Raw genomic sequence first — 12610 nt, forward strand, 5'->3', positions numbered from 1 at the left:
TACATTTGACACATTTGTGTGGTTTTATTCCAGCTTCTACTGAGGATTTGTGGGGCGAGTCTGAGTTTACACAAAGCGACACAATCTGACTTGTAAACCTTTGAGATAAATCATGCAAACAAGTCGTACTCCAGAAGAGGGCAGTATCCTCCACTTTTATCACAGAAACTTACACACACACTCTCACACACACACACACACACACACACACACACTCACACACACTCATAGAATGACCGTTAAACCCATGCATAGAAGTACTTTTCTGGTTTCACAGTAAAGCCAACGTTGGTTAAAAGAAAATAAGATCCAGCCGTGTTGTTGCTCCTGCTGCTTTGTTGAAGGCACAGATTGTAACGCAGGGCAGCAGACACAGACAAACAGCTAGAGTCAGACCACGAGGGACAAACTAACAAGAATTTACGACCAAGTAATGTGCTTTTCCTGAGAGGAGATCATTTGGTTTCTCAACAGGAGTACACAGTGCCCCGTGTATCTGTTTAACGTAAGAAAAGAAAGAAAAAAAGGCAACATGATTGATCAAAAAAAGCACCGATTTGATGGTGTAAGGAAACAAGGCTTCATCCTGACTAATAATTAGAAGATAAAGACATAAAGACACATGTTTTGGGTCTCGTGTGGCTAGCAGCGGACGCCCTCTCCCTCTCAGAGGCCTTTGTTGAAGTAGACACGTTGTACCGAGTCTCCGTACTGAGACGTGATGGAGGCTCTCAGCTCCGGCTCCAGCTTCGACACAGAGATAGAGCTGATGGGGACAGACGGAGAGAAAGAGAAGAGGTGGTTACTGAGTTTGGTCAAACAAGCTGGTTTGTTTGCTTATGCAGAAAACCTCAGACCAAACAAATTGTCAGAAACATCACAGGGGAGAAAAAGAACCGAAGAGAAGAATATTCTGTCAATAAAAAGTAACTCACTTGAGCTCAGCTGATATGTGATTTTTGAGACTGATTTCAGAGCGTGAAAATTAATCGATTTACATATATAGTGATTTTTTTGAGCTGGAATAATTGTGAACCAATTTTTCAACACCTACTAAATGCACCTAGAGAGCTACTTTCTCAAACATAAAACCGTATTAAATAATAATTAAAATTGTTATACATTATACAAACAATGTTTTATTATATAAATGATAACTTAGAAAATAAAGAATAAATAGGAATAAAATAAAAAGCTAACTAAACATAATTATTGTTCATTGCTGACTTTAAAAACAAAACAAAACAAAATTAATTAACACCATTTCAAAATCATTTTCTGCATTAAATATTGTATATAAAAGGTTTTTATAACGGCAGATATCATCAGTCTTTTATCTTAATTTTATATTCTTTATGTCTTTTGTGTCATTTATATTATACATGTGCTGACATTGTTTACCTGAAACTTGGTACTTCATATTTTTGTTATATATATATATATATATTAAAACAAACCCTCTGTCGTCTCATTTAGGCATTTGCTATCAACTGGCATTTTTTTAAAAGACATGTAAAAGCTTAGAATTTTTTTTTTTTTTTTTTACAAGTAATTGCTGACATATTTTTTTATTGTCTTAGAAGAAAACGTGAAAATCTTAAAAAAAAAAAAAGTTTTATAAAAGTTTATATCAGGCATCTCACCAAAAACCCACTCAAAAAACCCACTGATTTTGGCACGAGACAACATAAAATGCTAAATAATTTCTGGGTTTTAGGACTCCTGATTCCTGCAACAGTGTCTGTGATCAAGTTGCATTGTGGGTAATGTAGGCAGCAGGTTTTGACAAGAAATAAAACCACACAATCAATTTGATAATACTGAAAAAAAACCCAGCTCATCCCGAGTCCAACAATGTTACAAAAAGCTAAATAAAACAAATATATATTATTTATATAAAAATAATATATTTATGGTCTTTAAGCTACATGTGAGAGCACAAAAACATGTTTTTACCATCTCTGAGGGAACAGGGAGCAGGCAGCAGGCACCATGAACACCAAACTTTAAAAAAAGAGAAGACAAAAGTTAGATTTTGCCACAATATAAACACTCTGAGTGTTGTGTAAAATGTCCTGTGGCCCTCTTTACTTACAACACTCCCACCATCATCACTTGAATCGGTCCGTGGAGAAACGTGATTCTCTGTGAAAAGACAGAAAGAGTTTGATGACACATGAAGTAAAAACATCAGCAGGAGGAAAGTGATGAAGGTTACGAAGGTCTAACCTGCATGAACTTGTATTTTTCAATCCTCTGCATGATGATGGGGAGGATGACTGACGGATGAGAAGAAGCAGAGAGGTAAAGAGAGAGAACACCAAGAACTCAAAATGATATTAATAAGATGAGACTCACTCATCCCCGGTGCAGCCATGGTGACTCGAGAGATGACCACCTGAGTGATTCCTTTCACCGCCGCTTTCTACAGCGAGACACAAAACAGGATTAAAAGACGATTTATGAACAGTGACTTTAACCTTTTGTCGGGCGAAGAACCGTATTTGGTAACTTCAGTAGATATCTACATGGGTCCCCATGTCTCTCTGTGAGGTCGTAGAACCACATGGATTTCTTCCGGCTAATCAGCATTATTTCGAGAAAAAAGTTGCAAATTTACTAGATTAAAGTGGCAAATCTACATGAAAAAAGTTGCAGATTTATGAGAAAAAAGTCGAAAAAAAAACCTACTTTTTTCTCGCAGATACACCACTTTAAATCTCATAAATCTGCACATTTTTTTCTCGTAGATTTGCCACTTTAGACTCGTAAACTTTTTTCTCAAAAACATCTCAAAAACATTACCCCCCTCCGTCCGTATGTTTTTTTACACATTCTGACAGTATGTAATATCCTCCAATATTCTCTAGGGTTGTAATTTGGAATTTGGAAGTATTTCAATGAGTGCCCTATGAAGGATTAAATAATCTGGATCAGGGTTAAAGTTATTTTCCAGTCAAATGGTTGTTTAAATGAAAAACATAACACCAGTCCAACCGGTAATCAACACTTTGTACTGTATGTCTCATTTTGGACAATTCTTTGGTGTTTTTTTAACAACCAACCTTTTGTCCGTGTGCCAAATATAAAATACTGTTTCCTATTTCAAGATGTAATATATTCTCTTATAAGTTATTGTTTGTATAAAAGGCTACTTGTTAACCCTCAAATGTATTTTGTTCATAGCCTTTAAACATTTGAGTTTTACATTTTGTATTCAGCCTTGTTGCCTTTCAAACATTTCAAACCTCTGCACGAAATAATATCCAGTAATACACACTTTTAACCTCATTACCGCGTAGAGGTTTCAGAAGCAACTTCTGCAGCACAAGAACTGTGCTCTATTCTGCTTTTTTTCTTTTAAATAAACTAATCCTTAAGTGTTTCAAAGTGTTTCCAGAGTGCTGACCTTAGAGTGGCCCAGTTTGTTGCCATTTTCATCCGTAACAGCGATGCCATTCAGAATTTCCCTGAAAGGAAAAAAAACAGAGACAAGATGAAGGAAAAGTGAAACAAAAGAGAAATAAAATTTTAGTCATTGGGGGAAACATTAACTGTGACTATTTCAATAATCAAAAAACAAAACAATTTTTAAAAATTAATTAACACCATTTCGAAATCATACCAAACAACATTTTCTGCATTAAATATTGTATAAAAAAGTTTTTTATGACGTCAGATATCAATCAGTCTTTTAGCCTAATTTTATATTCTTTATGTCTTTTGTGTCATTTATATTTTGCATATGCTGACATTGTTTACCTGAAACTTTGTACAATATATTTTTGATATATATATATATATATATATATATATATATATATATCTATATATATATCTATATATATATATATGTATGAAGTATTTTTCAAGCAAAAATGCCAAACATTTGCTGGTTTTGCTTCTCAAATGTGAGGATTTGCTGCTTTTATTTGTCCTATATGATAGTCAATTAATATATTAAAATATTGTTGTGTTTTTTAAGTGTTAATTGGTCAATACGAGCATTACACACTACAACACGTTAGTTATAAATAATCTAAAAGAATGATAAAGTAAGAAGTATATTTGTAAAAACCTTCACAAAGCTTATTTCTGGATAAAACCTGCAGAAAATATATACATTTTTTTTAAAGAAGACTTGATGCTTTTAGACATCGAGGAGTATTCTGACAGTGACGAAAAAAACATCAGCATTATTATGATATGATATTATTATAGTATTTACTATATGATATGAATAATAAAGAAAGTTTAAGTGTAACTAGAGGAAAAAAATCCCCAAAGACAATATGATTCATCCTCTGGGTACGATATATTCAAAACCAAAACCAAACTAAAATATTGATATTTACTTAATCCTTTTTTTCCCCAATGTTATATTTAAATTTGGTCTCCACAAACATGATATCAAATTCGGCTCTAAATCCAGTCGTATCTAATCCACTTTATTTATATAGCACAATTTTAGCAAACACAAGGTTTCCAAAGTGCTGCACAAAAACATAAACACAATAAATAGATAACACAATAAAAGCACAATAAAAAAGTTGAAATAGACAATAGAACAATGAAATACAATAGATAGAAGATAAAATCAACACTGTACAAACAACAAAACTGTACGAGACTTGAGCGGAAAATCTGATCTGAGGAAGTTTGATTTCAACACATCTCAACCATTAAAATCTGCACTAAACATCATAACACCAGCCTCCACCTAACAGCAGGACTTACTGTTGCCTCATCATAGGAATGTTAACACAGTTAGCTGCTGCCACCGCTGCAAACGGGACCCAGCGAGCCACCAGAGGAGGAGCTTTCTGCAGGGGGGAAGACAAAAACATGATTTATACTTTATGATTAACACTTTTAATTCACATGGAACACCTAAATCAAGCATGTGAAGAGCATTTCTTCTAGTGAATAGCGATACTTTGTGTGGCAATATTACATCGATTCATGGTCGCCAAGTATCAATATTTAGCATTCCGACGTCTGCCGTAGCGGGCTGACTTTTAGAAATATACTGGAGATACTAGTATCATATACTGTAGAACTATTAGATCTAAGGAATCTATAGGCACCATGTGCGTCAGGATATCGTGTCGGGAAGTTGTCGAAGTAACGCTGCAGAGTGTGAGAGCAGTGAAGCTTAAAGGGGAGGAAAGTTTGATAAAATGCTGCAGTTGTTGTCGTCCATACATGTTTGATATCAGTTCAGTTCAGTTTGACTGAATACTTTGTTGGTCAGTCTGTGGGTTTGACTCTCATTGTGGAGAAATAAAAAGACTGAAGTGAGATGAATAGACTGAGAATTTTCTCTTATTGGACAAAATATTTCTTGATTGAATTTAACTTTGTGAAAACAAAATGCAGTTAAACAGTTAAATCGCAATATATTGTATAGCAATAATCACCATAACGCAAACTCTTAAAATCGCAATAATATCGTATCGTAACTCAAATATCGGGATAAAATCATATCGTGGAGCCTCTGCTGATTCACACCTCTAATTTCTTCTAAGAAGTTCTTTCGTCAAGCCCTAAGTATTGTGCATATTGTCACTTAGTCACAATTAATTTGGTCAAGATAATGTCTTGACATACAGTCAACTTGTGCAGAAACAGTAAAAAGTCGGTGTCATGAGAATAATTGTCTGTGTGTGTTTTCGTACCTTTGTGTAAAGGTTGAGTCCGACTGCTGTTGCTAACGCCGTGCTGGTGGCTGTGGCGTACGCGATTCCAATCTGCCTGAGAGAGACAGTAAAAACATGGAATAAAACAATTGACTTCACTTTAGACATTCAGTAGATGTCCATCACATACAGTCATGGAAAAAATTATTAGACCACCATTGTTTTCTTCATTTTTTTGCTCATTTTAATGCCTGGTACAACTAAAGGTACATTTGTTTGGACAAATGTAATGATAACAACAACATAGCTCATAAGTTCAATTTAAGAGCTGATATCTAGCCATTTTCCATGGTTTTCTTGATAATTACCAAAATCATTAATTAGAAAACCATGGAAAATGGCTAGATATCAGCTCTTAAATTAAGTTAAGAGTTTTAGTTTAGTTGTAGCAGGCATTAAAAGAACAAGAAAGCAAGGAGAAAACAAGGGTGGACTAATATTTTTTTTCCATGACTGTACTGTATGTGTCTGTGAGGAGAGTTACTGCTGGAGAAAAGCAGCAAGTTTAAAAGTTTAACAATATAAAAAGGAAGAAAGAGTATGACTTTGGTTGTGACTTTTACGTGAAAGTGACTCGAGAACTGACATGTTTTCTACTGAAAGCTTGCACGTAGTGGATTCTTACTTGGGAGTGATGGGGGAGGCAGCGTTACGGTTCGTGTAGTTGACCAGAGCGTTGAAGGACTGATTCACCCACTGCCAGAACACCACAGCGGGAACTGTCCTAGAAAACAGACAGTTATGAAACCTCTAAAACTTCCTCTATTCATCTGTAGGATGTGGTAAAAAAATGCAGCTCTTCCTGTTCGCTCCTCTGTACCTGTAGAACTGCAGCATGCAGCCGGTGATGGCCATGCCCCCAGGCACCTGGAAAGACATGCGGCCGATGAGGTTCATGCGGTCCCCGGTGTCTGGGTGGAAGGCGGAGTCGTACAGCTTCTTAGCGTAGTGGAGCTGCTCCTCAGTGGTGCCCGGTGGGATGGATCCTGCCCTGCAGATCGCCAAAAATCACACCAACACATATACATACCATCAACTATAAGCAGAGACTTGCCTGTAGGTTTTCATGTTGAAACTTGCAAGTGGCAGTTAAATGCAAACCCCAGACTATGAGGCAGGTGTCAAGAGAAAAAAGCTATCCGAAAATAGATTACACATATTTACACAAACAGAGGATCAAGAAGTCAGTCAGTATTTCTGTGTTTTTACATCAGTTACAAAAACATGTTACCGGACATGTTGCGATATTGTCTTAAATGTGTGAAATTATTGCAACAACCCAACATGCATTGTGTTTTATGTTGCAGTTTTGGGAACGTTCAGCCTTTTGAAGTGGGGTTGTATGAGGTGAACTGTCACAGAGACTGTAACTGTCTCATATAATGATTAAAAGTATGCTGATCCTCATACTGTTAAAATATAACCAAGAATATTAAAAAAAGCTGTTGCTATCATTTTAGACATTAAAGGAACAGTTCAGGTTACAGGTTGTATGAGGTACTATAGTTTAATAGCATACGGCTGCAGACTAGGGCAGAAATAAAATGTATTTCAGCCACCTAAAAAATCTACATTAGGTTAAATTTGCACTATATTTAGAATATTTCTCTGCTTTAATTTGCTGTCAGACAACTCTTTCTGATGCTCTCTTTAAAGCCACCAGACTCCATTGACAAAAACATTATTTTGACCTTGCAGAACACAGTAGTTGCTGGTCTACCATTGCCTCGATATGTTAGTTAGTTTGTGTTATGTTTTGTCGATGGAGTCTGGTGGCTTTGAAGAGAGCATAGATAACAGCTTCAGTTCATCTCACATGAACCTAAACAGGGCTGTCTGACAGCTATCTAAAGTGATGAAAATATACCAAACATAATGTCCCCACCCACAACGGTACATGGCTTAACTTCCCTGCCTGCTTCTCCAAACTGTAACCTGTCATCTACTGTCAGTAATACACTGATTATGGATAAGTACTTCATACAAGCCCTCTAAAAAAATCCAAACTATGCCTTAAGCATCTAAAATTATTGTTGACCTCTTGCAAACATTACATGAGACTGTTATTGTCTCTGTGTGATGGATAACTTTTATCTTCTCACCTGCAGCTTTCTACTAAAGCTTTGGCTTCATCCAATCGTGAGTCGGGTAAGGCCACCGTTCTCCAGTCTGTGATGTTGAAGAAGTGTTTCAGTCGACCCATGAACGTGGACTGATCCCATCGTGGTGCGTCGATGTCGAACGAGCTCAAAGCCATCGTGGTTGCTACAAAGCAGTCCCGACTTACTGCATTAAAAAGTTAAAGTCTGTGGACGACCTCCGTTCACTCTGCAGGAGGTGACTCGGGTTGAAACCTGCAGAAAAACAGAAAAATAAAGATATAATGATCTAAATTTGTTGCATAAAAAGATAAATAATAAACAGGAAAGTACAGGAGGCCGACCCGGCTGTCATTGCAGTAACTGATTCTTAGTTATTATCTGAATTACATACTTGTCTCTTGTCCGTTTTCTCCAACTCAGTTTGTGTTTGTTGTCAGACCAGATGGACCTGGTTTGAGCTGATGTAACATTAACAGACTTTTAGCTCAGTGGGTCAGAGAGGGCAAGATAAGTTCATCTTTACCTTCACATTACCACAGAGTTTCACTGAAAGGTGTGTGTGGAGCTTTAATGATTAGTCGATAAACGGTTAAGTCGATGGGAGGAAAGAATTAACTATTTCAATAATCATTATTTGCAGGTATTTTACAAGCAAAAATGTCAAACATTTGCTGGTTTGAGCTCCTCAAATTTGAGGATTTGCTGCTTTTCTTTTTTTCTTATATGATAGTCATCTTATATGATAGTCAAATTTAATAGTCAATTAAATTTGACAATTGCGTTTTTTAAGTGTTAATTGGTCAATACGAGCATTCTGAAGATTTAACTTTGGGTTCTGGAAAATTACAAGAGGGTTTTCTTTCATCTTTTGTTTCTCCGTCCTGCAACGGAGAGAGAGGAGCCGTCTATTGCTGTTTAATTGGTCCATAAAGGTTTTGTGTAGTGGATGATCTGGGTATTTCAGGATGGCCTCGAACATCTTGACAGGTCATCTCTCCACCACCTCCTCCAGTGTGTCCAACCTGGCTCCAACCACAGAACCAGCTCTTTAGACCAGTCTGTCCAACCGCCTTCATCTCTGTGTCTGATGCTGCCTCCCCAGCAGACTGCAGCATAAAACAACACACTACCACCACAGACTGATAAAACATCTGCAGCATCTTACTACAGATGTCAAGAGATCTGAGCTTCCTTAAGAAAAAAAGGCAGCTCTGCCCCTTTTTGTAGAGAGCATACACCTAGATACTTATAACTTTGCACCACCGCGATTGGCACATTAAACTATATTGAAACGTTTCTGTTTCGTAGGATATCACATCCAAACTGTGTGATATCCTACTGTGAGATTTTATCTGTGAAAAGTGCTCTATAAATAAACTTTACTTACACATATCATGTTGCAAAACCACAATTACCACATGGTCACAGAGTATTTTCAAAATGTTATTAAGAACTTTAGTGCAAAAATGAACTAAGAGTTATATATATATATATATATATATATATATATATATATATATTCATTCAAACTTGATTTGGGCAAAGCTGAAAGCCACAGTTTCCACCTTCAGTCTCACTCACAAAATCAATCTGCACACCGCTGATGAATCCCAACTGGTACCTTTTAACCATGCAATAAATGCCATTAGCACCACTGCAACACATCCTGGTTTTAGTGTGGATGGGGGCTTTTAAATCAGGATGTTTGGCTTGATGTCAGCCATCGGCCCAGCCCTAACTGAACCTTAGAAAGTCTCCAACACAAACACTATCTGGTGACATGAAAGTGGTCTTTGAGAAGCTGTTGCATCATGCACCACACTGAGTTGTAATTTTTCAGCTCTTTCCTTCCAACCTGCTGGACTTGCAGCAAACATGTCCCCTTGAGTTCAAACCCAACACAACCCTGAACAAACACAAATGCTTCTGTTTCTGCCTAAAAAATTCTCAAGGGCCAAACTTCCACTAGAAATCATTGACCACCTCCTGGTAAATGGTTCCTCTGGTTGTCATTTTTGGGTTTTTGCAGCTGCAGCATTCTGCGTCTTATTACACAACCAGAGGAACCAGAACCTGCTGACTTCAGCTCAAACTGCCGCTCCACTGTGCATCTTCACCATTACATTACTAATTATTTACTGTAGCTATTCAGCAAAAAAACTCATAAGAGAAACCAGCCTTGTGTGGTTTTATCTTTTGTGAATAAAGGGCAAATGAGGAGAGGACTGTATCTCCAGGAGCCTCCATCTGGCTGGAACTGGATTGTTTCTGCAGCTGTTTGTTTAGAAAGTAGGTTAAAGGCCTGCAGAACATGGTGGGAAACACTGAACCTGAGCAAAAAGTCAACGTGGCCCTATGGACATATCAGGACATATCGATAAGGATATATAAACAAAGACTGGAACAGATAGAATAAGAACAACTAATACAGCTAAAGGCAAATAAGGACTGCAGCTAAAAAGATATTAGTCTGTAACTAGTGAAAAAATGCACATATCAAAGAGATTTTAAGTTCACAATGATATGAAAAGCAGCAAATTCTCACACTTGAAAAGCTGGAACCAGACAAAGTTTGGTGTTTTTTGATTGATAAAAAAATAACTGGTTATAGACATTGTTGTTGAATATTTTTCTGTCTGTCTGTCTAATTGATTGTTTCAGCACTACAAAAATATTAATTAAACGAACAGACTATAACAATTTTCATTGATATATTTGAAGGTTTGTTATTTGCAGATCTGAAACTCAAACTGCATCAAGAAACTGACGTAATAAACTGACGCAGGAATAAGGACGGTAGAAATTATTAGTTGATTGATTGCAAGTAAAAAACTTAGTGCAAATATAAGGATTATAAATAAAATGTTTTTCAGTTATTTAATAATAGGCACAAATGCCAAAAGTTCACTGATTCAAGCTCCTTAAATGTGAACATTTTCTGGATTCCTTCATATAAAATTTAAATTCTACATGAATAATAACTACATTTGCAGCAAGTAGTCGACTGGTCATCAAACAGAAAGTTAATCTGCAAATATTTGGCTAATCGATTGATCATTTCAGGTCATTTTTCGGGGGCTGTCCTCAACGAAGCAATTCTTAGTCGACCAACAAAATGATATTGACGGTTAAATCAACAGATCTAGCTATAAAAGAGTTATAAGAAGAGTTTCTCTAGATCTCAGATGTCTAAAACCAAAACAACCAATCAGTCAACTAATGGACTAAGAGGGGGAAACCCTAGATTTTTAAAGCAGAAATGCGAATCATTCTTAGTTTATCGCTTCTTAAACTTGAGGATTTCCAAGTTTTCTAAAACATTTTTAAAATCACATGCATTACTTCAAGTTTTGGATTGTTGGTCGAACAAAACAAGCAAACTGAAGGCGCCACTATGACTAAATGGCATTTTTCATCAGAGAATAAATTATTAACTGAGGAACTAATAAAAACAATTTTATTTGCTGGTATTATTAATAACTCAGTAGGAAAATGCCGAATGTCGATATTTCAATAATTTGTTAGAAAGCAAATGATTCATTGAGTAATGGTAAGGGAGATTAAAGGAATAGTTCACCATTAAATTGACACTTTGTATATAAATTACTCACTGTTACCTTGAATTGTTTTTGAAAACTGTTGGTGTATTTAAGTGAATGGAGGTGTGTGTTTAAGCAAAGTCAAAACTAGACCAAAACATCTGGTAACAAACTCTCACACAACTCCAGCACTATAATACAAGTTTTCTTCAAGAAATAGGGTTAGTACCTCATATATAACTGGCCTTTTGATGGGTGAAGCATTCCTTTAATGCATCAAGGTTATAAGTGTTAGTTGTAGCCCTACATGCAGGGGGAGGCAGCTTAGTGTACGCTGCATGTCACGACAATATTTAAGTTGCAGAGTCTTGAGAAACTGGATCTGCAGGCCGGAGCACTGCCAGCATCTGAATACATCTGGATAACTATCAGCAATCAGTTTACACAACGATCCATGCTGTTTAAAGCCTGTGCGTGCATAAAATGTGTTAAATTATACACGAGGTTCCTCTAACAAACACATAAACTCGACGTGGGTGCAGAGTGTTGAGTCTACAGCGATCAAACTGTTGTGAAAAGAGTTAAAACATGTCGAGATCAGAGTGATGCAACTCCAGTTGTACTCCAGTTACCAGATGACTTCTGCAGCAAGACAAAAACACACCAAAACATCGACTCATGAGCTGTAATCTTTAGAGACAGAAGCAGAAAACATACCTTAGTGAGATTTCTCCTTAAAGCGCCTCAATGGGAGACCTGACAGGTAATCAAGTGTGCTGCTGGGACACAGAGGAGACGTGTGCACGTGGCATGCCGTCCTCCAATCACGGGATGGGGCAGATCCCGACGTGAACCGGCGAAAACCGAACCCCGACGCTGTATCTTTATCCCTGGCTAAAAAGAAAATGTAGTCAAGAAGCTTTTGGACTTTACGGCTTCTGTGAAACTGGTTATGCTAACAAGCTAGCTAGCTATTTACCTGTTTGACAATGTGGTTTGTTCTGCGTCTCTATAGAAGTAAATCATATTCAACAAATATTAGCTTATTTAAACGTCTTTCCACAAGAACTGTCCCCAGAATTACGCATTAAACATGATGAATTAAACATGATTATTGGCGTATATTTGAAATATTTAGCTGTTAGCAGGCAGCTAGTGTCCCGCCCCACTCTGCATCAGATTGGCTTACCCAGATATTCTTGCGCTAACCTTATCCAATCAACCTACTCCGCTTGCCTAGACCTAACCAATCAAATCAACTAATGACGAT

General features: G+C 36.8%; 1 protein-coding gene across 1 annotated transcript; it reads right to left on the reverse strand.

The window, feature by feature from the left end:
* sfxn2 (sideroflexin 2) lies at positions 1–12472 on the reverse strand. The gene is made up of 12 exons (XM_059324228.1): positions 12058–12472; positions 7802–8053; positions 6520–6690; positions 6325–6423; positions 5679–5754; positions 4738–4823; positions 3410–3470; positions 2359–2425; positions 2230–2279; positions 2096–2145; positions 1957–2004; positions 1–766 (listed from the first exon to the last, which is right to left on the reverse strand). The coding sequence occupies exons 2-12, from the start codon at positions 7954–7956 to the stop codon at positions 667–669; spliced, it is 963 nt and encodes a 320-aa protein (XP_059180211.1). The 5' UTR covers positions 7957–8053; positions 12058–12472; the 3' UTR covers positions 1–666.
* Positions 12473–12610: the final 138 nt, after the last annotated feature.

This window comes from Centropristis striata, chromosome 21 (genome assembly GCF_030273125.1).
Source record: "Centropristis striata isolate RG_2023a ecotype Rhode Island chromosome 21, C.striata_1.0, whole genome shotgun sequence".
NCBI classification, from domain to species: Eukaryota; Metazoa; Chordata; class Actinopteri; order Perciformes; family Serranidae; genus Centropristis; species Centropristis striata.

Coding starts and splice junctions, on each gene's coding strand:
- sfxn2 (XM_059324228.1), bottom strand. CDS start 7,956: ATGGCTTTGAGCTCGTTCGACATCGACGCACCACGATGGGATCAGTCC. Junction 6,424..6,519: donor TGCATGCTGCAGTTCTACAG/GTACAGAGGAGC, acceptor TCTGTTTTCTAG/GACAGTTCCCGCTGTGGTGT. Junction 2,005..2,095: donor GTGATGATGGTGGGAGTGTT/GTAAGTAAAGAG, acceptor CTTTTTTTAAAG/TTTGGTGTTCATGGTGCCTG.